The following is a 27,595-nucleotide window of genomic DNA, read 5'->3' on the forward strand; positions in this document are numbered from 1 at the left end:
GGGGCCCCGAAGCCCCCTTCGGGGCGGAGCCAGGAAGGTGTGAGTCAGCGGGCCGGGCTAAAAAAGGCTTTTAGAACCCTTGGGCTGCGCCCCCCTCTTCCATAGATGGTGAGGAACTGCAGCTGGGCTTGTGTGCACACGCTACACGCTGGGCGTTCCCGGTCCTGGGAGAGGCCCGAGTTTCCTCCGTCCTGGGAACAGAGCCCCAAAGCCAGGGCTTATATGGCCAGCTGGACTCCGGTGTAGCCCCAGTGCGGGCGCTGACCGAGGCCAGAAATGTCCAGTCACCTCCGCTGTCACCACATCCTGAACACTTCGTCCCATCCCCCCAACGAAGGAAGCTGTGGTCTGGAGGGAATGGGCAACTCTACCCCCTACGGGGAGGGGCTGGAGAGGTGAGGGAGGGAAAGGGCCCGAGTGTGAGTGTCCAAGGTGGCGCTGGGGAGGAGAGAGGGACTGTAAAACTAGGCTGGGAGTTGGGGTATAAAGAGGTGAAGAGGTGAACCCTTGAATGATTAGCGCTGTAGGCACTGTGGGGGAGTGCACTGGGGCTTCTAGTTGACCCTAACTCAGAGCCTGGTAGAAGTGTGGCTCTAGGGAAGTCAGGAAAGGGCTCCAGAGCCCCAGTCCTATAAAAACAGTCACACCCAGGAGACTAATAATATCGATAGTACTGCCAGCCACCATTTACTTGGTCTTATCCTGGCTACTGGCTTTACTGGCACTATCTATTTCCATCTAGTTACACATCGACTCAACAATCCCGATGTGACCATTTCACAGAGGAGAGAAATGAGGCCCAGTGAGTATAAATAGCTTGAGGAAGTTGGGGATTGAGGCAATATTTAATATTGCCCGATTCCCATGCCTGTCCTCTTAATCTCACCTGCATTTGACAAGTATTAATTGAGCCCCAACTGTTTACCTTGCACTGTGATAGGCACTGGTGAGATGCTGGAGGAATGAAATATAAAGATTTCTAACCTTGTGTAGCTGAGGTAGTGGGGGGGTAGACAGATGTCAGAAAAGAAAAGACACAAGAAGATGAATAAATAAAAGATAATTTCAGAGAGAAGTGAGAGTTAGGAAGATAGCAAAAGGTTACGGTGGGGGAGGTAATGATGGTGGGCTGCTGGCCTCCTTGAAGACATAATATTTGATCTGGGACCTGAGTGACCAGAAGCTAGATGTTTGTAGAACTGGGGGAAGGGCATTGACAGCAGTGAGAACAGCAAGTTCATGAGAACAGCAAGTTCAAAGGCCCTGATACAGAGCAGAGTTTGTTCTGTTCTAGAAACTCTGGCATGGCCTCACAGAGTTGGAAAGCAAACACTCAGCCTTGGGAAAGGTATGCTTCATGCCTTCCACTATCCAATCCCTCTTTCAGCAATCTGGGCTGAAAGAGGGGAGCCCCTTACTTAGTTTTGTGGGACCCCAGGTTCGGGGGTGGGGGGGGAAGCAGGCAGGCCCTTGGGTTGAACCCTCCTGGCCTTCCAGCCATGGCTCTCCTCTCCTCAGATGAGATGAGAATGAAACCAACACTCACTCTGGAGAGAGTGTGCCCCTCAGCACATCTTGGGGGGAGATCCTGATTCCGTGACCAGGTGCATGTCTCAGACGCAGAAATTGAGGCTGAGTCAGGAGAAATTCCTTGCTCAGGATAACACACTCTTCAAATGTCATCAGCCTTTTCACCCAGTCTGGCACCCAGCAGCCTTCCCCTCATCTTGCCAAGCTCACGGCAATAAATAAAGCTGTGCTCCTTCCCCATTCTTCATCTAAGACTGGGCTGACAGCCCCTCTACTTAGAACCAGGAAATGGAAGCCCAACACTTGGGGCCAGGACCTCCCTAGAATTGCAGAACAGAGAAACAGACCCTGAGCTCTGACACTATTAATAACGTCCACCCTTCATTTACTGAGCAGTTTGATGCTCAACAGGCTTTGTTCTCTCTCAGCCTGTGCACTGGCGAGGTCTCATTCCATCAATGCTAAGAGGTTTATTCCACGGTCCACGATCTTTTATCCACAATTCCGAAATCCAAAAAGCTTTGGAAACCAACAGTTTTCCTACAAGTTGGGCACAATTTGGTTACAAAACTTGACCTGACTTAACCAGGAAAAATTTTTGGTCCCGGCCTATCCCACTTACTGTGAATGTCCACACCATTCCTTGAGGAAATATTAACGTGTTTTTGTTTGTTTGTTTGGTTTTTTAACGGGGCAGTCTCAAACCCCGCTGAGAGTGTTAAATAATATACCTTATATGTATTGAGAAAACTTTCTAAAATCCAAGATATTCCGAATTCTGGAAACATACCTGAGTTTAACCCTGGCCTCGGCCGCTTTTACAGCTAAGGAAACTGAGGCATTCCCTTCCAAAGCCAAATCCCCATGGTTCTGAGTTGAGGCAGCCCTAGGCGCATTGGTATTCTAAAAGCGTGAAGGGTCTCTCCAGTGCAACACATGGCTTGCAGAACTGCCAAGCCTCAGAGGCTGGCGACCCCGTAGATGGGACGCCCTGGGGGCTGTGCGCCGGGCGGGGAGAATCCTTGGCGGGAGGGGCAAGGGGGCTTCCGGGGCGGCGGCCACCTGGCCCGGCCCGCTCCGGCCCCGCCCGCTTCTGCTCCGCGCGGTGATTCACTCCCTCCTTCGCCCCGGGGCCCCTTTCCCGGTCAGACGGCGGGCAAGACGGCTGGGTGTGTACTGTCCTCGAACCCACGAGCAAGCGAGAAGATCCTCCGCGCCTCTCGGGACTCCGGTCCACGCCATGGCGGATTCCGAGCGCCTGTCGGCCCCCGGCTGCTGGGCCGCCTGCACCAACTTCTCACGCACCCGAAAGGGAATTCTCCTGTTTGCTGAGATTGTGAGCGTCCCGGGACTGGCGGGTGGGCAAAGGCGGGGTGGGGTGGCTGGACTACACGGAGTGGGGCAGCTCCGGGGGAGGCAGGCGCGTGGCCCGGGCCTCTTGGCAGTGGAGCAAGGGGTTCGTGGGTTGGTGGCGCAGGCCCGAAAAAAGGGGCGCACGCAGGGCGAGTCAGTGAAGTTTGGAGAAGATGGTCGGGAGCTGCTGGCCCACGGGGTCAGGCAAGAGGCCCATGGGGCATATGTGGGGCCCCATGGAGAGAGACCCCATAGACTTATCGGTGGACTCATCGAAGGGGTCCCCAGGGGCTGGGTGTTGGGGTGCATCCCGTGGCAGGGCGTGGCGCGGCCTGGGCACTGGCGGGTGGGTTGGCAGAGCGCCCAGGGGCGGGACCTGTTGGGGTGGGGCCCCCGCGCGCTAGTCCCGCGGGGTAGGGTGACCAGCCCTCCCCCAGTTCTTCCTCGCCTCTCTGTGGTGGGGTGGGAGGTCCTCAGCTATTTGGGAGCCTCGGTTTCCCGTCCCTCTCAAAGTGGGCGCCTCCTTTGAGTCACTTGTAAAAGGGGTGCGGCGCCTTTAATGGAGCCCTGCCCCTCTGGTATCGCTCTCACCGTTTCCCAAAGAGGTTGCTGGGAGAACCGCACGTCCCGCCCCGTCAAAGCCCTGAAGCTGGCGCCGCGAGTGCTCACAAAAAAACACCTGAAGGCACCACTCCTGGCAGGAGCATCCTAGAAGGGAAAAGAGGGGAAACTGAGGCACCTAAATCTACTCCTTACTAGCTGGGTGATCCTGGATAAGTCACTTCATGTCTCTGTGCCTCACTTTTCTCATCTATAAACTAAAGATACTAATGATAGTACCCAGCTCATTAGGTTGATGTGACGATTGAGTGAATTAATACTTGTACAGCTCTTAGAACAACATGTGCAACACAGTGTGCACACAATAAGTGTTTAGCTATAATTATTTGTCATTTTCCCAGTCCTGGTACGCATCTGAGTTTGAGGCCCCCAATTTAAACCAGTCCCCTCAGCCCTGGGAGTTGATTGAGGACCCCTTTCACATATCCTTCCAGATATTGTGCCTGGTGATTCTGATCTGCTTCGGTGCCTCGACATCAGGATACTCCTTCTTGTCGGTGATAGAGATGATCTTTGCTGCTATCTTCTTTGTCGTCTACATGTGCGACCTGCACACCAAGATACAGATCATCAACTGGCCTTGGAGTGTGAGAAAGGGGCCACAATGGCAAGGCTAGGGAGGGGCTCGGGAAGTTGGGATTGTGGGGGGAATTCTGGACACTGACTTCCCTCTTCTCCCTACACCTCACAGGATTTCTTTCGAACCCTTGTAGCGGTCATCCTCTACCTGATCACCTCCATTGTTGTGCTTGTTGAGAGAGGAAACCACTCCAAAATCGTTGCAGGGGTAAAGGCTGTGGAGTCAGCTCCAAAGCAGAGAGAGGGGTTTGAGGATCCTGGGGTCATTTCTGCCTCCGCTTCTGCCAGAAAGTGTGTGACCCACAGTAGGTCACACTTGGCCTCAGGGCCTGCAGGAAAGTCTGACCCAGGCCCTGGTTTTCCTCCCCAAATCATTTGCTGTAAAGGGCCATCCCTTGTCCGACACAGGGACTTTTGTGGGAAGCACAGAGAGGTGGCCCCTTTGTTGATACACTAGACTATACCATCTGCTAGAGCTTTGTCTCAATGTACAGTATGAATGGCGTCCCCTGTGTGTGGGGCCACTGTGTGGCTGCACTGTGTTGAAAGGTACTAGGAAGAGGGAGGGTGGGGTAGAGTCCAGTCTCTGGCCTTTCCCTGGGGCTCTCTGGCTTGCCAACCTGGGGCTTTAGCTACCATCCCTGCATGGGGTAGTCACTGGAGGTGGTGGATACAAGGAGGTAGGAGGCCGAGTAGGCTGACTAGCCTAATCCACTCCCACCTCACTCCCATCCCCATCCCCAGGTGCTGGGCCTAATCGCCGCATGCCTCTTTGGCTATGATGCCTACATTACCTTCCCCTTGCGGCAGCAAAGACATACAGCAGCCCCTACTGGTGAGTGTGTGGGTGTGTTGGGGGGGGTGTTGCTAAGGGGGTGAAAAGAAAATGGGTCTCCCAAGGGGCATGAATGCCAACTCTGTCTCTTATTGACACTTAAGGCTTTAGTGCCAATAAGTATCATAAGCTTCAGTATTCTTATCTGCAAAATGGACATATGGATCCAGCCAATGAGTTCTCTCTTTTCCTCTTGCAGACCCTGCAGATGGCCCGGTGTAGGTGAACTCCCTTCATTTCTCTCAGCAACCTGCAAATAACACCTCCATCGAAATAACTCCTCCCCGCCCCTACTACAACACTCCCAGTCAACTCCCAGCCCCCTACTGAGGTAAAAGTGCCTTTATCGCGAGAATTTGTCTTCCAGGCTGCCAATCAACTCCTCTGGGTATGGCCACCTTTATGGGTGTGCCTAGGTTCCCCTTCCTTCTGCAGTATCCAAACGGAGACGCCAGTTCTGCCTGGACAATGCCCCCACCTAAGCCACAAAATGACGGAAGAGGGTGCCTCAGATTTCAGACTCCAGGCCCCAGGTTGTAACCCACTCCTAATAACCTTCTCAGTGTGCATGTGTGTGTGGGAGGAGAGGGGTTCTGTGGAGGAATAAATAAATAATAAGCAGATTATTAGAACATATGATAGTGAATAAATTAATCCTTTGATCAAATGTCTCAAGCATCAGGAGGGGGAAACTGGGGGGAGCTGGAGCAGCTGGAGCAAGGAGGTAAAGAAGCCAGGCCTGTTTTAAAACAAATATTAAATTACTTCAGTAATACAAACAGATGAAGGAGGGAGGAAGGCAAGGGATTTATGACTTAAGTTGGGGGGCTGGGTCATCATCTACACTGACTTGAGAGTGCAGCCCTCCAGAACTGTCACTCCTTCAAGCCACGATGCAGTTCTTGTCTCTGGCCTGGCGAGGCATCCCTGGGCGAGAGTTCCCGGGGAGCTGTGGAGATGGGGAATTGGGGGTCTCAGTTGCAATGTCCTGAGCAGGCATTGGCCTGCACAGGTGCGGGGGCAGTGGGATGCGTTCCCCTAGGAAGAAGCCATCGTCCTCTGAGGATTCGGAACTGGGACTGGAGGGCGAGCTGGAGCAAGATCCCGAGTCCGACCCTGATCCCAAGTCACATTGATGGTGGCGACGTCTGCCAGAGTGGCGGCGGTGATGGTGGTGGTGGTGGTGGTGGCGGCGACGATGTATGGGGCCCCTGGGCGGGGGGCTGCGTGGCCTGCGGCGCTGGGCTGGGGGCACACTCAGGGACCGCCGCGGGCCTCCCTCAGACACCAAAGGGTCGCGGAAGCTGACGCGTGGGGTGCTCTGGCGACCAAAGGCACCATCTTCTGGGTGCGGGTCCGGCTGGCCGGGAGGCCCTGAGGGTGGTTCGGGGACACTGCGGAGCCCCAGCTCAGGCATGGAGTGGCGGTGAGGGGCCCCTCTCAGAAAGCGGGCAGGCTCCTCGGGGCCTGCAGCTGGAAAGAGAGAGATGGAGTGACTCCTTGTATCTCTCGCCCCACCCCTACCCCAGCCCAGGGGAGGCCTTTGGAAAGGGCCTTCTCTCTCCCCCATCAGGACTGGGAAAGTGGAGGCAGGCATGGTGCGGGGCAGCGAGGTGGGGAGTCCGGGAAATGTGAGGCCTGGGGCAGGTTCTGGGTGGAGGGAAGGTTGAAAGCAGGAGGAACAGGACCAGATGGATTGGTGTATGGGGTGTGGCCGGGGTGGGGGCGTGGCTTCTGGTGAAAGGGGAGTGGCATGGGCTGGAGCAGACAGGGTCTGGGATAGAATGGGGGCGGGGCCTGGGGGGGCGGATGGTGAGGGGTAGAGGGTTTGGAGGAAAGGAGCAACTTGGGCTCAAGCTGGGACAAGTTGAGGTAGGGGAAGGGCCCTGTACAGAAGTGGGGTGGAACCTGGGTTCACGTTGGGGTGTAGCTGGGGATGGAGACTAGGCCCGGAATGGTTTGGGGACGAAGCCAGGGCTGTGATGGGGCGGGGCCAGGGATGCCACAGGTGAAGGGCCTGGGCGAATCAAGGGGCGGGGACAGGGTTGAGGCGGGAGCACCGGAGTGGCTGGAAGGTTGGCTCACCAGGCTCTGGCTCGGTGCTGGTGCCTTTTGTGGAGGTCTCAGACGCCCCCTCCACAGCAGAGAAAGAGGCTGTAGAGGCTGTGAGAGGTGTGGAGACCGTGCCTGCGCTCCAGCTGCGGCGGCCGGGCCCCGGAGCCGTGAGCTCGGACCCCAGGCTGCAGGCTCGGGAGCAGAAGATTAGGCCACGGCGTGGCAGGAAGGGGCGGCCCAAGAGGGTTCGCCCACAGCGACTACAGCAGAAGCAGCGGTCTGAGGCGTGCCAGTGCTGGCCCTCATAAGCCATCTGGCCCTGGTCCAGGCCTGCGGGGATGGACACGAGGGGGAAAACTGAGGCAGAGCCCCCAGGCATATTCCCCACCCTCCTGAATAGGGGCCCTTCTTGGGAAGAGGCAGGGAATCTGAGGCAGGGTACCCGGAGGTGCCCTCTCCCCCCACCTCTCCAGAATGGGCCCGTCCTCATCCTTCTCTCCTGGAAACTGGCTGATAAATGTCTCCTCTGCCTCCCTTTCTTTCCCAGGGTGGGGGTAGACATTGGACTCCAAGATGTGGGTCACGCTTAGACATTAAGAGGTGGCTTCAGGTGGAAGGAGAGTGAAGGTGGACCTGAAGAAGAGGCCTGGGGTGACAGCAGGACATAGAAGGTAGGGCATGGCCTTGGTGGGAAGGGAGTGGGTCTTAGAGAGTAGGGTCTGGCTTAGAAGGTAGGGTTTACCTAGGCTGATGGAGGAGTCTTAGAGAATAGGGCATAGCTTGGAGTAGGGGCCAGGCTGAGAGGGTAGGAGGGTAGCTATGGTGGGGGGCAGGGCTAGGAATTAGAGGGCACTCTGGAGGTGGACCTAGATGTGTCATGGTGCCTAGTGTAGGTGGGGTTTAGAAAGTATGGCATGATGGGGGACATTGGTAATGGAATTGCAGGGAAGGGTATAGGGCTACAGTGCTGGAGCTAGACTTAAAGTATGGGGTATAACGGAAGATGGGGCCTGGAAGATGCCCCCAGGAAGAATCCTGGCAGTGGGGCTGTGACCCAGCTGTCCATCCATCCCCCATCCAGTCCCATGTTCACCCACCAATGTGCTCCCCACAGCCATCACAATACTCCGCGTGGCGGGCCTCGTAGCAGGCGCAGCAGTGGGGGCGGCTCTGACGCATGACATAGCGCTGCCCTCCCAGTGATGCTTCACACTCAAAGCAGCAGAAGTGACCCATGTGCCAGTGCCGGCCCTCGGCCTCTGTGCACTCATGGGAGAAGATGATCTGGGGGGCAAAGGCCGTCCATGGCCATCAGAAGGGCCTGCCCCTGCCCACCCTCCGTTCACACCCCTGGGCAGAGAGACACGAACCTCGTCACAGGCTTGGCAGCGCGGGCGCAGGCGTTCAGCATGGTGGCGACCACAGTAGACCTTGCCCGCATGGTAGAAGTAGATGAGGTCCACCAGCAGCTCCCGGCACGTGGAGCACACAAAGCACTGTGGGTGCCAGCAGGCACCCAGGCCTGCACGGCTGGCAAACACGGCGATGTCCCCACCTCCAATCTGCTTCCCACACTGCCAAATGACAGGTGGACGCCGTCACCATCACCAAGATGGTAGGATGGATGGGGGTCAGCCAAGGCGTGTAACACGTGGGCCTTCCCCGTGGCCTTTGTGACAGGCCCCATCCAGGGAGTAACTTTGAGATAGGCCCTGGACACTGCTCCTGGGGGAGACCACAGAGACAGGCCCTATTTCTCGTGGGTGGCCTTAAAGGCAAGTCTCCCCTTTAGGGAGTTGGGGAAACCATAAAGACAGGCCAGGCCCAGTTGGGGGATCTTAGCAACAGACCTCACCTAACAGTAAGATCTAAGGTTAGGCTCCACCCACCAGGGGGGCCTTAGAGATAAATCCCACCCATCACCCAGCTCTAGAGACAGGCCCTGCCACTGTGGGTTGGTTCTTAAAGACAAGTTTCAATCATAGGAGGACCAAAGAGATAGCCCACGCCCCATGTACGCTGCATGGAGGGGAGAAAACTCTTTCCAGGGCCTGGAAGATGGGCCCTGTACCCCAGGGCTTGGAGCAAAGGCACCATTACTCACTGAGGCCCTCCATGGCTCACCTCCTCACAGATGGCCCCTGTGATGGTCACGGGGAAGATGCGCACAGTGCCACGCCCCAGATTCTCCCGCTTCCGCTGCTGGCTGAAGGCTCTGAGCTCTTTCTTCTCTTCCTCTTCCAGTGCTGTGCAGTACTGTGCCTGGAGTAGTGGGGATCTTCCAGGCTCCTCCCCTGATGCCTGCCCCCAGCCTTCTTCCAAATTTCATCCATGCTCAAAAAATTTACTTCTAGGCCTTTATATAGATGGTGCTTCCTGCCTTAAATACCCACCCCTTACCTCTTCTCCCAAGGCACAGCTGTGGTTTTGCCTGTCCAGACCTGTCACCTCAGATCAGCTCACCTTTCCTCCTCTGACCCTGCCCACTTCTTTCCAGCTGCCCAGCATTTGTCCAGGCTGTGTCCCCTACCTGGCATGCCCTTCCTGTCTTCTGTCTCCTCACCTCACTGTCATGTGGGGGCAGCTGGTGCAGCAGCTGCTTGATCCTGTATTTCTCCCCGGGACTGTTGACGTAGGGGACCTTGTCCTCTGGAAGGCAGCTGAAAAATTGGTACACCTGGGAGGACATGGGGGATGGGAGAAAACAATTGAGACTAGGGGTGATGCAGTGGGATGGTGGGTCCCTGCTTTTCTGAGAAAATTAAAGTCATCATGAGGGAACTTCTATTGACCCCCTCCTCCCTACAGGCCAGATCATTTCTGCCACTTCCTAAGCATACTGAGAGTTCCCTCATGTCTTGACCCCACTTTTCCCTCCATCTGCTGCTCCACTTTTCTTTCCCCTTTATAGCAAAATTCCTTGAAGGAGTTGTGTGCATTTGCTGTCTCCACTTCCTCTCCTCCCATTCTCTCTAGACCCCACTACAGTCAGGCTTCCCCGCCCCCTCTGTCCCTGCCTCTCCTCCAAAGCTATTCCTGTCATAGTCATTGATGATATCCACATCGCTGAACTCATTGTTCAGGTCTCAGTCTTCATCCAACTTGACCCATCAGTAGCACTGGACACAGCTGATCACTCCCTCTTCCTGGAAACACTTTGTTCCCTTAGCTTCCAGAACACCACACAGCCCTGGGTTTGTTTCCTCCTACCTTATTGGCTGCTCCTTCTCTGCCCCTGTTTTGGTTCCTCCTCAACTGGCCAACCCCTAAATGTGGGAGGGTCCTCAGGCTCAGTCCTTGGTCCTCTTGTCTCTGTCTACCTTCAGTCCCTTGGGAATCGAATCCACCCTCATGGCTATAAATACCATCTCATGGCTAATGCCTCACAATTGCATACCTCCAGCCCTGTGACCTCTCACTTGAGTTCCAGACAACGTGACCACTCAGATGTCCAACAGGCATCTCAAACTCCACATAGCCAAAACCAAACTTATGCTCTTAGCCCTCAAACTTGCTCCTGCCTTGGCCTGCCCCATATCAGTCAATCCATCCATCCTTGGGGTCATCTTTGACTCCTCTGTCACACCCACAAGCAAATCCTCTCAGCTCTATTTTCAAAATATAACTAGAATCTGACCACCACTCACTACTTCCACTGCCAGCACCATCATCAGTCACTTGGACCATTGCAGTAGCCTCCCTTTCACTGATCCCCTGCTTCCACCCTCTTACAGTCCATTCTACACTCAGCAGCCAGAGGGATTCTGTTAAGTCCTAAGACAAATCACATCCCTTCTCTGCTCACAAGCCTCTTGTGTCCTCTCCCTCATTCAGAGTGGAAGCCAAAGTTCTGTCCATGGCCTCCGCCATCTCTGACCTCACCTCCAACCACTCGCCCCATTGCTTACTGTGCTCCAGATACACTGGTCTCCTCGCTGTTTCTCATACATGCCAAGCACACTCCTGCCTCAAGGCCTTTGCATTAGCTGTTTCCTTTGCCTGGATCGCTCTAACCTCAGATATCTGCATGGCTCATATCCTCACCTCCTTCAAGAAGCTCAAACATCATACTCTCACAGAGGTTGACCTGGGCACCCTATTTACAATTCTAACATCTCTCTCTCTCTCTCTCTCTCTCTCTCCCCCCTCTCCCTCTCTTCCACTTCCCTGCTCTATTTGTTCCGTAGCCCTTACACCATCTGACATATATTCACAGGTTTACTTACTGGCTCTTGCTCCCTTTGGGAATACAACCTCCATGTGGGCAGATGTATTTTTTTGTGTTTTGTTCATTGCTGTGTTCTCAGTGCCTAGAACATTGTCTGACATGCGGTAAGTGCTCAGTGACTGTTTGTTGAATGAATCAATCAATGGAAGTGTAGTGAATGAAGTGCTGGGATAAGAACTGAGGTAAGGGGAGGACAGGAGAGGGGTGAACAGGTCCTGAGGAACTGGCCCAGCAATCAATCAGGGTTCCCTGCTAGACCACAGAGGGGTCAGAAGGACATGCACAGTCTGACCACGCACCCTAGAGTTTCCCTGGAAATAGGTTCCCACTTGAGTGTGCATGTGTGTGTGTGCCCACTGGTGAGCAAGAGTGGGTGGTGGTGTTTGGTCACCTGCTCGGGCTTGAGACCAGGGGGCACCCAGGCATACTCCTCCGAGGCACAGCCGGAGTCGTCGTCAGAGATGGAGTGGCGCTGGAAGTCTGAGATTAGCCGACACATGATGCGTTCCAGGTCCACAGGCACTGCGTGCACGGCGTGCTCCTCCCGTGGGCATTTGCAGTGCTGGCAGATCTTTCTGAGGGGACCGGGATGGGGGGTCAGCTCCTAAGGGAGGGCCCACTTGGACCCCTTGGCAGCCCAAGGAAGTCCAACTGAGGGCCAGAGACATTCAGATTATCACCAGCAAAAGACTCCGAGCCAGACAGGGGCCTGGGGGCGGTGCTGAGCGGAGGTGGGGCTGTGAGCCAGACTACTGTGGGGAGTTGGCCGGGGCTGTGAGGGGCAGAGCAGCCAGCTGGGGGCAGGGCTGTGAGCTGGGAGTGGGGCTGCGGGGCCTGGGCCGAGGATGTGAAGGGGTGGTGGGGCTGTGGCAGGTCTCAAGGCCATCCCCTGACTTTCAGCACTGGGACTTGGGTCACACTCTCCCGGCAACGGGCCTGAGTAGGGGTGGGGCTCTGAGTCTGAGATTGGAGTTATAAATCTAGGGGTTTCCCCTCATGACTTTGGACGTGGTGGGGGAACTTTCCCTAGGGGCGGGCTCTAGCTTATGCTGAGGCTCTGAGCTGAGTGAGTAGGGCTCTGTCTGTGGTATTTTATGGGACGTTTTGGGTACAGGGCTCCACTAGGAGGATAGGACCTGGGTCTGGGAGGGGAGTTCTGAGCCCCAGAAGGGGGCTGGAGGTCAGTGGGCGGTTCTTAGAGCCCGGGACGGAGGATCTCCCTAGAGATGGGACTCAGAAACTTGGAGCACATTTCTGGGGGCGGGGCTGTGTAGTAGGCGGAGCTCTCCTGGGAACTGGACAATTGGGAATGAGTCAGGGGAGGGGCTCTGGACCTGAGCTTTCTCTAAGACCTGGCTCAAGCCTAGGGGCGTGGCCTAAGTTGGGGGGGGTTCCCCTAAGGGCAGGTTCCCATAAGGGCAGGACCCTGATGAAGACAAGGTTCTGGGATGGTCACCTACCTCCAGCCATGCAGCAGGAAGCCGGGGCACTGCTCCCTGCAGGAGTTGCAGGGCTGGCCTCGGTCTGGGTCCTCTGCTTCTTGAGGCTGTAGTGGGAGGGGGCAGACGCGGGACCCGGCGAGGTGCGCGCGGGCGGGGAGGGAGAGAGAAGTCAACACCCGCCTCTCCACTCCGAGGCCGGCAACCACACGCCGGGGCATGTCCCACCAGGGCAAGGCCAGGCAGGCTGGGACAGAGTCCAGAGCGCGGGGGAGGGGGACACAACCGAGGTAGAGGCGGGGGAGCTGAGGCCACCTCCCTATATGCCGTCCCTTTCAGGGAATTCCCCTCCCCGGGCCAGCATTGGACTCCCCTCACCCAGCCTCGACACCTCCCCACCAGCCTCTGACTCCTCCAGGCCTCAAAACACCTCCCCCTGAACTCAGAGTACTCTCCCCACCAGAGCAGAGCCCCTAATCTGGGTGTCTCCTCTCAGGCCTCATCTCGGCCCCTTCTCCACTCAGGAAGCCAGCAGCACTCCAGTTCCACAGGGTAGGAATCTGAGACCCCATCCTTACTTGGGATCCCCACGTGAGCCCTACTCCTGTTTTCAGAAGCTCAAGAGCCCATCCCCCAAACCCTGGCTTCACCTTTTCATACCCAAGGAACTGAGACCCTCCGCCAGGATCTCAGGAGGCCCTTGAGCCATTCTGAAACCCACACCCCAAGAAGCCTTGGCCCTTACCCCTCATATCCTAGGGCTATTCTCTCTTCTGGACCATCAAACGCAGACCCCACCCAGACAGCCCCTCCAAGGGAAGAGAGAGACACTCCCATCTAGGAAGTCAAAAGCTTCCTGGCTCAAGTGGAAGCCTGGAAGCCCTCTCCTCACAAATCCCAACCACTCGACTCTCAGTATTAGGGCACCCCAGGAGTGTAGGGCCTCACTCCTCAGTTCACCTTCCGCCAAGGTACAGGAAGAGGTCCCTTTTCTCATAAGCTCAGGAGGCCCCTGCTCAATCTAGGACTCCAGGACCCAATCTTTTGGCTCTCAGAATCCCCTCCCATAATTCACCGGAGAGGGGAGTGCACCAGGTCCCTGGGGTGCTGATAAAGGTGTGCGGAAATGTGATTAGGGAGCAAGGGCCACCAGATCTCCACGTTCCTTCATCCACATACTTCCAGCAGTCCCAGGCCCTCCGGTTTGGGAACCCTGAGGATGGGGATCCCCAGATCCTCTGGGAGCGCCTCCTCACTATCCCTATACCCTGCTCCCTCTCCCGGGCCTCAGTTTACCCCGACCCCCACCGCTGCCCTGAGTCTCGCTCACCGCGCGCCCTGAGCGGCGCCTCCGGGACCCACGCGCGAACATGGCGCGCCCAGGCAGGGTCAAGCCGGGCCGGGTCAGGCGAATGGAATCCTTGTGGCCGTCTGGCCACCGCGCATCCGGCAGGGGAGCTCTCGGTTCCGTAAACCTGACACCGGCGTAGGAGGAGCGCGCCCAGCGGGGTCCGCCCCTGGGCCTGTTGTCTCTCCCGGGCCAAGGCGCCCCCTGCCTAGAGGTGAGGGGCGCGCAGCCCAGGAACGCCGTGCGCGAAAGCTTCCTTGCACTCCTGCGTGGGCGGGAGCTGGGCCTCAGAAAACACGGGCCCCAGAGCCCCCAGGGTTCCACATGGTCTCTCACAGGACATTCTAGGCCTTGAGGGCTCTGTAGTAGAGGAGTGGGAACTTGGAAGTGGAGACCTGACTGTAAGGAGTGTGCGCTACAGTACTTGTATTGACGCTTTGTGTGATTTATCTTGGATGTTTATTTGGGGGATGGGTTAAAGCCACCTCTTGGCCCCCTCCCCACTGGTGATGTTCTGAGGTTCTCTTTCCCCCGGATGAATGCCGCAAGAATGGTCCCCAGCCCCATCGCAGCCCCAGCTGGTGCTCCCTCACCCCATCAGAGAGCTCGATCTTATGCCCCCGCCCCACGTCCCCGCTCTCATCCGTTTTCAGAGCCGGAGGGGGTTAAAGTTACCGGCCAGGCTCCGAGGCCCTCTTCCCTGTTCGCTCCCCATCTTTACAGGCCCAGCTGCGATGCCCCCTAAGTCCCGAGAAATAGATTTTCAAGCCTTCCCTCCCCTGCTCTCACTTTTCTCTCTCCAGTGATTCTTTCCCCTGAGCTCATTCCCTGAGCTAGGAGTCTCTCCGCGCTCTCAGGCTTCGCTATGCCTCGGGGCTGGGAGGAGGGTGTCCCCGGCACACAGCCAGAACTCCGGTGCCCGGCCAGGGTCTCTAATTAGGCACCGGGGTGGCGGCGGTCAGCCGGGCCCTTCATCGTGGGCGCCAGGGACTTCATCCCCCATCCCCACTGCGCCCCATTACGCACATCCTGGTCACTTCCCGCCCCTCCCTGCCCCAGGGAGGAGCCTGAGACAGGTTATAGGGAATGAATGAAAGAACTAACGAGTCACCTTGGCGCCCCGCCTCCCGGCCTTGCAGCCTAGTCGGTCTCCCAGTTCTCCAGCTGGACCAGAGACAAGGAAATAGAGAGACATCAGGGTCTGAAGAATGCGAGGCGGGTGGCTAGAGGGAAGTCTCCCTTTGAACCGTTTGGGGATTCAAGGACAGGGCTCCACAGGGGCTGGGAAGGGGCATGGCTAAGGGACCAGAATTAGAACCGAACCCTAGAAAGACTGGGCATTCGGTGGCCAGTAGTGGGGCAGTTGTCAGGGCTACTCAGAGAGTGACTTAGAATGATCGGCAGGCGAGGCTTCACAGAGGATAGGGCTCAGCAAAACACTGTTGGAGGGGCCGAAAATGGCGGGGTGACTCGAACGGTGTCCAGCAGGTCGGAGGCGGAGCTTCCTCTCGCCTCCTCTTCCCCATCTTTCTCTCCCCCTCCAAAAAGACACACTGAGAAGTAAGAGCCGTGTGGACTAGGTGGTTGAGGAGTTTATTTAGGGGAGAAGAATTAATCATATTTTTTCCTCCTCGGGGATGGAGTCTTCAAACAATACCGAAGGGCATGGGAAAGGGTGGGGGTCTGGAGGGGAGGGGGAGGGGCCACAGCCAGACAAAATGGCAACACACAAGCACAGGCACTACCGACGTCACAGACACAGCAGAGGGTGCAGGATAGGGGCTCCAGACCGGGCCTCCAACCACTCCGGGATGGATGGGGGTGTGGAGGTAGGGAGGAGGCCAGGGTGGGGGTGGAGAAGGGTAGGTCGGCCCCACAGACCCTTTGGCTCTATCCTGATTGCCTAGCTGTCCCATCTCGGGGTAGGCAAGGGTGTGGGGGGTGCCTCTCTCTGGATCCCACCCCTTACCCTCCAAGTCTTATCTCTCAGCTCTTCCCAGGCCACCTCAGTCCCCAGCCTTGGCCAAGGATACTCCCCACTACCCCTAACGAAACCCATCCCTCAGCTCCTGACCAAGCCTCTCACCTCGCCCTCCCCACTGCCAAGCCCAACCACTTTAAAACATATTTTCTTCACTGCTCCTTTGCGGGGGCGGGGCTGCTCCTTCAGAAACCACCATGCACGCCCCACTCTAAGCCCCGAACTGCCTAGAACACGGTCACGACCTCACTCCAAGTTTGGCCCATTCCTGAACTCCACTTCTTGCCTTGCCCAAGGTCGGCCCCCTTTAGAATCAAACTCTGTCTCTCGGGAGTGTTCAAAGCCACACCCCTTCCATAGATTCTGGTCCCAATCCAAGGCCCGCCCACTCTGGGGCCTCACCCACTGCCTGCTTCAAGCCCCACCCCTTCTAGAACCACGCCCTTAGCGTTTTTCCAAACCCAGTGTCCAGGTCCCAAGTCACACTCCTTCCGTAGAACCCTGTCCTACTCCAACCCCTGCCCACTGTGGGCCCACCCGCTGCCTCACTCAAAGCTCCACCCCTTCTAGGACCACACCCTCAGCTTCCTTCTAAGCCCCATTCTAGAATGCTGTAGGGCACCCTTCTTCTTCAGACTCCAGATCCAGTATGTCTGGAACCCAACCCCTCTGCTTACTAGCCCTGTTCACTCTAGAGGTCCTCTCCAAGACCACCTTGGGTCCCAAGCTCCCCCAGCCTCTGCCTTTCTCCTCTCTTCAGAGTTGAATTTTCCCTAATGGCCCCTGTTCAGGCATTGCTAGAGGAATCAAGGCCCGAGTTGGGAGGAGGGGAGGGAGAGAGGGGAGTCTGAACTCACATCCACCCTCCCCACACAGCCTTCTGTCTCCTCCCTGTCCCCCTTACAGAGCCCCCCAACCTCAGGGCACAGGGCCAGGGAACAGAGAGGGGCCACAGGATGAAGGGGAAGGGGTAGGGGTAAGAGAGGGGCCCATGCAAGATCGGGTCCCTTATGCATAAGGGGAGTGGAGTGGGGGCAGGGCTCAGACAGATAAATAGATATTTATATATAATATATATATATATATATAAACAGCAAAGACAGTTAAGGGTCTCCTGGTTTGAGGGGTGGAGACCTGGGGTGTAGGGGTGGGAACGGGGGGCAGTCCTTCTCCTGAGCTCTTGCCTACCAACGGGGTCCTCCCGGGCTGCAGTGACCTGTGGAGACAAAAGATACAAAAGGAGAGGGGGTCCAGACACAGGCGGTGCCTTTAGGGAAGGGCTGAGCTGCTTTGCCTCTGCCCTGGCTTCACCCACTATCTGCCATGACCTTTCTTCCTTCCTTCTTCCTTCACTTATAGTCTTGGGGTCAGCTTCATCCCAGCTGCCCCTGCTGGGAAGATATACCATGCCTTCACTAGATTAGGTACCAAAGAAATTATGGTTTCCCCTTCCCCCAACCCAAAAAAGTCTGTTAACAGGTACTGTACTCCTCATTGGTGGTAAACTATATTGAGCAGAGCAAAGATCCTTATCTTTGTGGAGCTTACATTGTAGCAGGGGAGAAAGACTTAAACAATTACCATGATGTATAAATAAGTTATCTAGTATGACATAAGGTGATAATAAGTGAAATGGAAAAACAAAAAGTAGACTGGGGCAAGGGGGATTAGGAGTGACAGTAGGGGAAGAAAGGTTGCTGTATAAGTAGGTAGTCAGAGAAGACCTCATTGAAGAAGTGACATTGGAATAAAGACTTAAGGAGGTGAGGGAATGAGCCATGCAGATAACTGGAGAGAAGAGCATTCTGGGTAGGGAGCACAGCCAGTGCAAAGGCCCTGGGGTGGGAGCACGTCTAGTGTGTTTGAGGAACAGCAAGGAGATCAGTGGGGCTTCAGTGGAGTGAGCAAGTGAGGGTGGTAGGAGGTGATGTCCGAGAGGTAGGTAATGGGGTCACATAGGAGCTTGTAGACAAGGTTGTGAGGACTTCAGCTTTGACTCTGGATAAGGTATAATCAACTGGAGATTTTAAGCAGAGAAGAAGAGTAAAATGATAGTAAAATGTCTCATGCTATGTTGTTTCTTTTATTTCCTCAATAAATGTTTCTTAGCATTAGTAGTGCTCTAGGTGATGTGTCTATAGCATAAATTAGTCATGGTCACATCCCCTAGTCTAGTAGAAGAGACAGTCAATAAACATATAAACTAATAATTACAGACTATGATAAAGAAAAGCACAGGGAGAGGTAAGAAAAGGGACTCGTAAGGAGTCGGCCGGGTAAGGTTATCAGTGTGTGTGGGTGTGAAACTCCAGGGGGAAAGCAAGTACCAAGACTGTGAAGTTGGACTGTGCCTGGTACATCGAGGTGGCCAGTGTGGCTGGAACAGAGTGCGGGGGAGTGGTTGGAGGTGAGAGGTCAGAGGAGTGAGGGGTGGGGCTAGATTGTGTAGGGCCTCGTGGGCCATAGCTTTGGCTTTGACTTAATCTGAGTGAGATGGGAGCCCAGGTAGAGCTCTGAGCTCTGAGCACAGGAGGGTCGTGGCGTGATTTAGGACTTAACAGGATCGTTCCCCACGCCATGAGCAGAATATAATGGGAATGGGGGTGGAAACCAGGGAAGAGGTCCAGGGGGACAGTGGGAAGATTATGGATATATTTTGAAGGTAGAGACAACAGGAATTTTTAGTGAATTAGATATGGGATGCCTGATAAACTCCTCCCTGCCCTTTCCATCCTGGCCAAGTGCTAGAAGCTACCTCCACCCATGTGTTGCCACCTCCTTGCCTTTCCCCTCTAACGCCATCAGCCTGCCTCTACTCCCCGTCTTCCCCCCTCACATTTGAGGGAAATCTCGCTTCTCTTTTGAGGCCCAACAAGAAGGCCGGCAAGACTTTCCAATGCGCCCCACCCCCACCCCACCCCGCCCCGCTCCGCCCGGGTCCTTTTCTTCTTTGAAATTCCACACTACCTCCCTCGCCTCCAGGGTTGCGGAGAGGTGGCGGATCTGTCACCTCCTTCGGATTAGTGATCTTGTCTGACCTTCATGATCCAAGCCCGTTTACCCTCATCATCTATTGGCCTTATCATAACGTATTGGATAAGACCCACATCTTCTTCCCTCCATGGCTCCTGCGCCCGGCGGATTTCCCACTACGCAAGTCCTCCTGTTATTCCCTCCTTTCATTGGTTGCTCTGCCCACTTCTCTCTCCCCTCCCTTCCCTCAGAGCAGCACTTCTACCTCTCTCCCATTGGCTTTTCATTCTGCCCATTTTCAAACACCACTCTTCTGCTCTCCACCATTGGCTAGTTTTTCGCCCCTAGCACATAGCTCCGCCTCTCTATTGGCTCCTTCAAATTCCCATCCTTACCTGTCCGGCCAGTGTCCTACTCCTATTGGTTCACTAACCCGCCCATGAAAGGATCATGAACCCTCCTTGGCCGCCCCGCCTGTCTGTCACTCACCAGACTACATCTGATTGGAGAAGGAGGTGGGCGCACCCTGAGGGCCATAGCCTTGCTGCCCGTAGTCGCCCTGAGGCCCGTAGCCACCGCCACCGCTACCGGCGGGCTGCCCGTAGTCAGGCTGATAGCCGCCCTGGGGCCCGTAGGAGTCCTGGGGCCCGTACCCGCCGGGGCCCTGCCCGTAGCCTGCCTCGCCGTAGGCATCCCCGGGCGCCGGTTGCTTCTCGGGGGCGCCGGGAGGAGCGCGCAGGAATGGGGCGGCCCAGCCTGTCTCCTTGAACACGAACCACAGGTTGCCGACCCAGAGCACCAGGTTCAGGAAGCCAAACACCTGCGGGGAGACAAAGCTCGGCTGTTGTCCTGCGCCCGTTGCCCTGGCGGCCCCGGGGAACATCGAGGCCGCTTGCGTTGGGCTTGGATTCGCGGGCGCCCGGACAGTGGTGGTTTCCGAGACCCCGACCCTCCGAGTCCCAGCGCATGAATGTCAATGTGCACAAAAATCACCTTGGTGGGGAGGGGGGCGTGGGGCGCGTTAGAATTCAGATTCCCGGGGATGAGATATATCAGTATTGCATATATGTGTTTATGTATTTGCATATATACACGTTTATACATGTACAAAATATAGTAAACCTAATTTTGTAATATATAGTAAAATGTTAAGCATAAATTTTTATTAAATATGTAGATATACCGCTAATGGATGCATATATACACATACATATGTATATACAAATATATGTATAAATACCCATGTATAAAGTATATAAATATACGCTTTTATATTAAAACAAATATATACATTTGTATAAATATATACAATGTAATTCAATTTGGGGACAGGAAGTAATATTTCCACTTTACAGCTGAGGAAACTGAGGTGCAGAGAGGCTTAGTGGCTTAGATCTTAGCTCTGTCGTAGCCAGCAATTGACAAAAAAAGTGTTGGAATCTGAGGATCTGTAACTCTTGTATACGACTTACCATGTGCCAGGCCCTTTTCTAAGCACTTTGTATGTTATTAGTTCACTACTTAACTTTGGAGCAGGACCTCTTATTTTCAATTTATATGCTCAAACTGAGGCCTGAGAGGCTGAGTAACTAGTTTCAGGTCCTATGGTTACAATTGCTATCTCATCCTACAAGGCTCTGTTGTTGGCATGCCTCCTCCAGGGAGCCCTCTTGGATTTCCTCTGAATTCTCCTCTCATTCTCTCTCTCCACCACCCCCCATGCCAGACTAAGTTTCCCAGCCACCCTCCCCAGCTGGCCCAGCCAGCTTCCCAGGGCTTACCACCGAGGTGTTGAGGCCAGAGGTCACAGGGTCCCTCAGCTCCTTGCATGTATTCCCCGTCTGGTGGCAGACAGGCATCCCCTTGATAATGTTCTCTGGGTCCGTGGCCATCTTCACATCTGACAGCCCCTTGGCCCAGGCCGACGAGCTAACCAGCCACATGAAGGCGAACACTGCCGTGGCCAGAAAGTCCTAGGCCGGGCAGGGGGGAGGGAGATGGCACCATGAGTGGGCTGCTTCATTCTGGGCTGTGGGGCCTCGTCAGATCATAGGCTTTCTTGGGAGGGGCGTCTCCCAGAAGAGGCTTGTCTCTCCCCTGCCTTTCCAGCTCTTGAAGCCCCCAACACTCACTTGAAGGTGGCCCTCCTAGCTTGGGCTTGTCTGTGCATGTGTGTGTATGTGACAGAGGGTGTGGGAGTGTGACTGTGGTATGTGGTGTGTGTGTGTGTGTGTGTGTGTGTGTGTGTGTGTGTGTGTGTGTGTGATTCTGTGAGATGGTTGCCAAATCTGTGGAAAGTAGTGTGTCTTTACACTTTTATCTGAATGTGGGAATTTGTGTCATTTTGTGTCTGGGATGAGGGTGTATGAGTACAGCTGTGTAGGAATCAGTGTGTCTGTGTGGTGTGATGACAAGCATGACTGTCACAATGAACCTCTGTGTGCTTCTTTCTTTCATCTAGACTGTAGGGTTTTGTGAGAGGTGGCAAGTTTCCAGGTGTCTGGGATTCTGTGTGGGCTGTGGGTGTGTCCCTGTCACTCTGATTCGGTGTCTCTGATGCTCATAGCAGCAGCAGCAGTAATGTGTGCGGCTGTTATCAGGGCCGCTTGCATGTGGGCCTGCCTGGGATTTGACGTGGCCTCTGAACATGGCTGTGTCCCCAAGGCTCTATGTCCCCTGGCCCCTGTAGGCATTCGAATGGCTGTGGGAGCTCACCAGCATGGGCCCTTTGTTGTTCTCTCGGTACTTGTTCTGCAGGAAGATGTAGGTAGCCAGAGCCCCCATGGAGTAGAGGAAGGCAAATACGGCCACGGTGACAAAGAATTCAGCCGATGAGGAGTAGTCCCCCACGAGGAAGATATTTTTAGGGTCCCCTTGGCAGGTGGGTGCCTCAAAGTACACTTGATACAGCCTGTGGAGAGAGGTGGGCAGGTGTGGCCCAGGCCCTAAGAACTCCCTCCCCTCCCCCCTGCCCAGTCATGGGTCTCCCCCAGATTCTGACAAGGTCCCAGGAAGAGGAGGAAATAATCATTCACGAGCACCTACTGTGTACCAGTCACATTTCATTGATTGCTGAGAGCATGCTGGTGAAATAGGTATTACTCAGCCCTCACTCCAACCTAGGTACTTTGGCCCCTTGGTTATTCATAGAACATACCAGGCACTCTCCCACCCTAGGATTTTTGCACTGGAATGCTCTTCTCCTTCAAGCTTTGCTCCACTGGTCACCTTCTCAGTGAGGTCTTCCCTGATCTATTTAGTTAAATCTAACCATTCCCTCCCAGCACTCCTTAGCCCCCTTCTTTGCTCCATTTTCTCTGTAGCTGTGATACCCCATCTGACATACCATGTATTTTGCTTTTTTCCTTGATTTTTGTTCTAACTACAAGAGGGCAGGGCTTTTTCCTTTGTTTTGTTCAGTGTTGTACCCTTAAGGCCTGGAACAGTGCTGCCACATAGTAGGCGCTCAATAAATGTTTATTAAATGAAGTATATGGAGGCAGAAACAGAGGCTCTGAGAAACGCATTAACTTGCCTAAAGTCACACAGCTGGTATAGGAATGACAAAGTTGGAATCTGAACCTTGTGTTTTTCCCCTACGTCATGCTGACTCTTCTCCCCACCTCACTTCAGGTCCCCAAGAGAAAAACAAATGTGTACATAGCAGAGGAGAGCCCAGGGACTACAAAATAGGAGGAGACAGACAGAAAGACAGGAGGGTAGAAGGGATGCTGGAACAGGATTCGTGTATGTGAGGTGTGGGCGGGGGTGGGGGGGGAGCTGTAGACTGGGAAGGCATGTGAGGCTAAGGCCTTTCCTATGGTGTGATGGAAGAGGGGTCATAAGGAGGAACGTGTGTGGAGAGAAAGAGCAGGGTGAAGTCCCAGAGCTCTGGCCTCAGGTTGGGGGGCAGGATCCAAATGGTGCCAGTGCCCTTGTATAGCAAAGGCCCTAAGGGAAGGGCTTACACTTATTGATCACCTCTAAGCATTTTACATAATTGCTTCACTTAATGACCCTCCCCCACAATTCTCTAAAGCAGGCATTATTATACCTGTTTTACAGATGAACAAACTGAAGCTCTGCAAGGCTAAGTTACTTGCACAGGGCTGCATGGCTGCTAAATGATGGAGCTAGGAGTTGGATCTGGGTTTAAGTTTCTGGGTTTCTAGGGGGAATGAGGGGTCTTTGGGGGGGATTACTGGGGCAGTGGCAGGGTTGGTCCAGGGGACACAGGGCAAAGATTTTTTTCCCCTGGGAGGCTTGGGGGTGAAGGGCAGATCCTCAGGACCCGAGGTCCTAGACATGGGAGGAGTTGGGGTGTCCACAGATTTTTCTGGTCTTCTAGATCCCCAAAGGGCCTGCTCTCAGCAGTATCACATGCTGCAACTCCCACTCCTTCCCCAAACTCTCTTGGCTTCTGTGAACTGGTGGATCCCTGGTTGTCATCCCCCACTTCCCCAGCCTCTCAGACCACGCCTCCCTGGTGCCCCTTTTCTTTTGATTATTGCTCAGGCCCTGCGCTGGGCCTCTTCAGTCTTGCCTCTCACACTGGGTGATCCCCTGAGCCTACATTTACCCTTAGTGCTCAAAAATCCCTAATTTCCAACTCAATCCCTGATCTCTTTCCTGAGTCCTTTAAGCTTATTTATTTTCCTTATTTTGACAAACACTGATGGAGCACTTATTGTGTGCCTGGCACTGTGCTAAGCATTTTACAAGTATTAATTCATTTAATATTTATCATAACCCTGTAAGGTGGGTATTATTATCCCCTCTCACAGATGAAGAAATGGAGACCCAAAGCAGTTATGTGATTTGTCCTAGTAGTGGAGGAGCCTCAGGAGCCTCTATTGAAATTGTGTCTGTGGGTCTCTGTCTTCCCATTCCTAGGAGGTAAGCCTCTCCATGAGTGCAGCAACCTTGCCTGCTTGTGCTCACTCTTGTGTACCTAGCACCCGGCACACGGTATGAGCTCAACAACTCTCAGAACTGTTTAATTTGGCTTAATCCTTCCCCATGGCTAAGCAGCACCCCCTCATTATTCTCTATCATAAAACCCTGCATGAAGATGCCCTCCTTGGATTTCTCCCAATCTGCAATTATCCTCTTTATTCATTTGTTTATTTGTTATAATGTTGGCTCCATGAGGGTAGGGAGCTTGGTCTGTTTTGTTCACTGTTATATCCCCAGCACTTTCAGCAGTACCTGACATACAATAGGTTCTCAAAAACTGTGTATGGGATGAACGAATGGGAATTAAATAATAATATTGGCTAACATTAATTGAGCACCTACTGCCTTAAGGATATATATATGTGTGCATATATATATATATATATATATATATATATATATAAAATTTTGAATCTTGTTTATTGCCAGTCTCCTGCCCCTCCTCTTCACTAGAACACAGCCAGAGGGCAACAGCCTATGCCTGTCTTGGTCACCCCGTGTCCTAGATGTCCAGAGGAGTGCCAGGCACAAGGTAGGTGCTCAGTGCATGCGCAGTGATCTGAGTGGGTGTGGTCTCCCGAGGTGGGGGCTGGGCAGGAGCCACTGGGGAGGAGGTGTTGGCCGGTCCCACCCCCCACCCCCATCCCAGGTCTGTCAGGATCCCAGGGGTGGGCTAGTGTGGAGGCACACCTGAAGGGGTACTCGAATTCGACCTCGATGTTGAGGTCACTCTTGGTCTTGTTGGCACAGTCCACACTCAGCTGGAGCTCCCCACTGTAACTGCCGCATGTGGCAAAGGCGAAGATGGCAAAGACCTTGGGCAGCAGGGATGGGGATGGCCACGGTGAGCCTGTGTGCACGTGGGATGGGGCTGCCCTCCTCTGGACAGATGGGGCCCAGCATAGGCAGCAGCAGATGGACTGGTCCCCACCCCCACCCCCTAATCAGGGCTCAGCGAGGCCCAAGGACAAGCTGATTAGAGGGGTGTGGCTATCTCTTCCAGTCTTTCTCCCAGTGTCTCTCTTGGTTTCTACCTCTCAATAATGCTCTGATTCCCCTTATTCTGTCTCAGTCTATTTCTCTGTCTCTGTCTTTGTCTCTCTCTGTATTCTGCCTGTCTCTGTTCTCTGTGTCTGTTTCCCTCGGTATCTCTCTGTCTCTGTTTCTCAGTACGTCTTTGTCTTTCTCAGATGTCTCTGTCTCTCTGTATCTCTGTTTCTCTCTCTGCCTCTCTAGTATCTATGTGTGTCTCTTTCTGCCTCTTCTCTCTCTCTCTCTCTGAATGTTTGTGTGTGTGTGTGTGTGTGTGTGTGTGTGTGTGTGTGTGTCTTTCTGTTTCTTGGTCTGTCTGTTTCTATCTCCCTGCTCTGTCTCTGACATTATCTCTACGGTGCTCTCTCTGTCTCCCTCCTGCCTCTCCTTCTGTTTATCGGTTTCTCCTTTTCTCTTTTCCCGGAGGGTCTCTTCTTCTCCCTCTGTCTCTTTCTCTCCCCCACAGCATTTCTCTTCCTCTCTTCCTGTGTCTGTTTCTCTTTGCATCTCTGTTCTCTGTGCATCTTTCTCTGTCTCCCTTTTCTTTGTCTCTTTCTGTTTGTTTCTCTCCCATCTCCATATCACTTTTTTCCTGGTATTTCCATCTCTGTCTCCATCATTCCCGATCTCCCATTTTCTGTCTCCTTCACTGTCTCTGGGTTTCTCTGGCTTTTCATCTCTCCCTGCAGCAACCAGCTTCAGTCTCCACCTCCCCTGCCCCTCTCTCACCTCAGGAGAGGAAGTAGGACGTCGCAATCTTCCACTTCAGAATGGGGGTACCCTTGGCCTTATGTGGCGTCACATCACAGCCCATCTGTTCTCTGGCCCCAACCCCCTGGGACTTCACCCAGGAGCCCAATTCCCCCACCCCCTTCTGCCCCCCCCACCCATCCATCCCTCCCTCCTTATCCCTACTCCATCCCTGCTCTTCCAGACCCCACTACCTTCCTCTTTCTCCCCACAGCCCAGACCACACTCACCCATTGCAGCACCTTCACAAAGCCGAGGGGCTCCTTGACCACTCGGAACTGACCCCCAGCCACCAGCTGAGGAGAGAAACGGTGGGGAGGGGTGGGGTTGTTGGGGATGGAGAGGGAGGTGGGGGACAAGGCCACCAGGCAATGACCCCTGGGGATAAGGCATGTGATCTCTGGGAGGGAGTGACGTTTGGAGAGGCGGTGAAAAGGAGAAAGTGACACTTTGGGGAAGGTGTGAGCTCAGGGTCTCTGAGAGAAGGTCCCCGGGGTTCAGGGCTGGTGGGGACATCTGGGGAGATGGTGAGATAGATGGCAGAGGGGGTCAGGGGTGAGTAAGACGGGGATGGAGTCAGGACTAGTTAGGGAAGGGGAGAAGGTCTGAAAAGGTAAAGGTGAGTCAGATGGTGAAGGGGATCGGGTGGAGAGGGTGAGGAAGGAGTTGGGGTTCATTAGGGTGGGGGAAGGGGTCTTGGATGGTGAAGGTGAGTCATAACAGGGAGGCAGTCGGGTTTGCTAGGGTGGGGGAGGGATCTGCAGCGGTAAAGGTGAGTCAGATGATGGTGGTGGGGTGTCTGAGGTGATGAGGATGGGGAGGGGTTAGTCCTGGTTAGAGATGGGCGAGGTTCTGAGGTGGTGAAGAAGAGTTCGATGGCAGAGAGGGTCTGGACTGATTTTATTGAGGTGGAGGAGGGCTAGGACATGGCTTCACTCCATATGTGCTGGGGGAAGGGGGACTAGGGGTTTGGGAGAAGCGAAACTGATCGTCCCCCTTGGTCTGCTCTGGGGGAAGAGGTGGTCGTCTACCAGGGTACCATCTCTGTTTGGAAGGGGCAGGTGTCAGCCCTCCCCTTCACCCCTGCCCCCACGCCTTCACCCCTGCCCCCACGCCTTCTGTCGCTCTATTTCCTAGCTCATCTGCAGCACCCCCCATCTTCCTTCCACTCTCCCCTCCCCTCCCTCCTTGCCTATACCCTGGCTCCAAGACCCCTCTTCCTCCTTGGTCGCCCGTAAGGAACTGGCTTCTGGCGGCCCCCGCTGCGGCAGTGAGGACGGCCCTCGCTGCGGCAAAGGGCGCACTCCTTCTTTTCTCCACCTCCCCTTTCCTCCCCTCGCCTGCCGCAGACCCCAGCCCCAGCGCCGGGGACCGGGTGTCCGCTGCTAGGATTCTGGCCACCACCTCTTAGAGTCGGCGGATTCGCAGCGACCCGGCGAGGAGGCCGGCCAGCGGCGGGCTCTGTCCGCGGTGCTGGAACGCGTACCTGATTCACCACGTCCATGTCGGCCAGCAGCAGCATCAGCAATGCGGGGGGCGGGAGGCGCCTGCTAGCAAGGGCGGGCGCGGGGCGCGGCGGGGGCGGTGCGCGATCGGCGGAACAGCCCAGGAGGCCGCAGCTCCGCCCCTCGCGCCCCCGCCTCGCTCGCCACGCGCGCCTGCGCACAGCGGCCGTGTCTAAACCTCGCAGGCAGCCATTCCAGTCCGGAGGCTGCAGAGGCTGGAACCGTGAAAATGCTCTCAGAAGATCGTTATCTCTGAAAACACAGCTAGAGATCTGGGGAGGTGGGCCGTTGGGTCCTACAGTAGGACAATTTGCCAGGCCGTTTGCTGAACTGTTGAATGTGTTCACTTATTTAAGCCTTAGAACATCCCTACGTGGTAGGGCCTATTCGCCCCATTTTTACTGGTGAGG

The 27,595-nt window shown here is 54.9% G+C and overlaps 3 protein-coding genes across 4 annotated transcripts; 1 reads left to right on the plus strand and 2 right to left on the minus strand.

Moving 5' to 3' along the window:
• The first annotated feature begins 2,612 nt into the window (after positions 1–2,612).
• On the plus strand, positions 2,613–5,550 carry PLP2 (proteolipid protein 2). Its single transcript, XM_007450908.1, has 5 exons — positions 2,613–2,866; positions 3,939–4,091; positions 4,196–4,291; positions 4,828–4,918; positions 5,118–5,550. Exons 1-5 carry the CDS (start codon positions 2,771–2,773, stop codon positions 5,138–5,140), a joined length of 459 nt encoding a protein of 152 aa, XP_007450970.1. The 5' UTR covers positions 2,613–2,770; the 3' UTR covers positions 5,141–5,550.
• A 153-nt stretch (positions 5,551–5,703) lies between these two features.
• Positions 5,704–14,078, minus strand: PRICKLE3 (prickle planar cell polarity protein 3). 2 transcript variants are annotated; one of them, XM_007450909.1, is made up of 9 exons: positions 13,971–14,078; positions 12,662–12,747; positions 11,593–11,776; positions 9,537–9,650; positions 9,098–9,235; positions 8,344–8,547; positions 8,071–8,257; positions 7,004–7,303; positions 5,704–6,391 (listed from the first exon to the last, which is right to left on the minus strand). In XM_007450909.1, the coding sequence occupies exons 1-9, from the start codon at positions 14,010–14,012 to the stop codon at positions 5,802–5,804; spliced, it is 1,845 nt and encodes a 614-aa protein (XP_007450971.1). In that variant the 5' UTR covers positions 14,013–14,078; the 3' UTR covers positions 5,704–5,801. The 2 variants fall into 2 exon arrangements, with proteins under 2 accessions (XP_007450971.1, XP_007450972.1); XM_007450910.1 differs by lacking the exon at positions 9,537–9,650 and having other exon boundaries at positions 13,971–14,048.
• A 1,488-nt stretch (positions 14,079–15,566) lies between these two features.
• On the minus strand, positions 15,567–27,213 carry SYP (synaptophysin). Its single transcript, XM_007450911.1, has 7 exons — positions 27,167–27,213; positions 25,911–25,976; positions 24,589–24,713; positions 21,658–21,853; positions 20,724–20,915; positions 19,432–19,762; positions 15,567–17,185 (listed from the first exon to the last, which is right to left on the minus strand). The coding sequence occupies exons 1-6, from the start codon at positions 27,200–27,202 to the stop codon at positions 19,436–19,438; spliced, it is 942 nt and encodes a 313-aa protein (XP_007450973.1). The 5' UTR covers positions 27,203–27,213; the 3' UTR covers positions 15,567–17,185; positions 19,432–19,435.
• Positions 27,214–27,595: the final 382 nt, after the last annotated feature.

The sequence above is a fragment of the Lipotes vexillifer genome, unplaced genomic scaffold, assembly GCF_000442215.2.
Source record: "Lipotes vexillifer unplaced genomic scaffold, Lipotes_vexillifer_v1.1 scaffold129, whole genome shotgun sequence".
Classification (NCBI taxonomy): domain Eukaryota; kingdom Metazoa; phylum Chordata; class Mammalia; order Artiodactyla; family Lipotidae; genus Lipotes; species Lipotes vexillifer.

Excerpts from the sequence above, each read along its gene's own strand:
- PLP2 (XM_007450908.1), top strand. The coding sequence starts at position 2,771 with ATGGCGGATTCCGAGCGCCTGTCGGCCCCCGGCTGCTGGGCCGCCTGC. Across the intron at positions 2,867-3,938 it reads TTCTCCTGTTTGCTGAGATT|ATATTGTGCCTGGTGATTCT; the intron begins GTGAGCGTCCCG and ends ATATCCTTCCAG. Across the intron at positions 4,092-4,195 it reads TCATCAACTGGCCTTGGAGT|GATTTCTTTCGAACCCTTGT; the intron begins GTGAGAAAGGGG and ends TACACCTCACAG.
- PRICKLE3 (XM_007450909.1), bottom strand. The coding sequence starts at position 14,012 with ATGTTCGCGCGTGGGTCCCGGAGGCGCCGCTCAGGGCGCGCG. Across the intron at positions 12,748-13,970 it reads GGCGCCGCTCAGGGCGCGCG|CCTCAAGAAGCAGAGGACCC; the intron begins GTGAGCGAGACT and ends CTCCCACTACAG. Across the intron at positions 9,651-11,592 it reads CTGGTCTCAAGCCCGAGCAG|GTGTACCAATTTTTCAGCTG; the intron begins GTGACCAAACAC and ends ATGTCCTCCCAG.
- SYP (XM_007450911.1), bottom strand. The coding sequence starts at position 27,202 with ATGCTGCTGCTGGCCGACATGGACGTGGTGAATCAG. Across the intron at positions 24,714-25,910 it reads TTGTGAAGGTGCTGCAATGG|GTCTTTGCCATCTTCGCCTT; the intron begins GTGAGTGTGGTC and ends CTGCTGCCCAAG. Across the intron at positions 21,854-24,588 it reads GAATTCGAGTACCCCTTCAG|GCTGTATCAAGTGTACTTTG; the intron begins GTGTGCCTCCAC and ends CTCTCTCCACAG.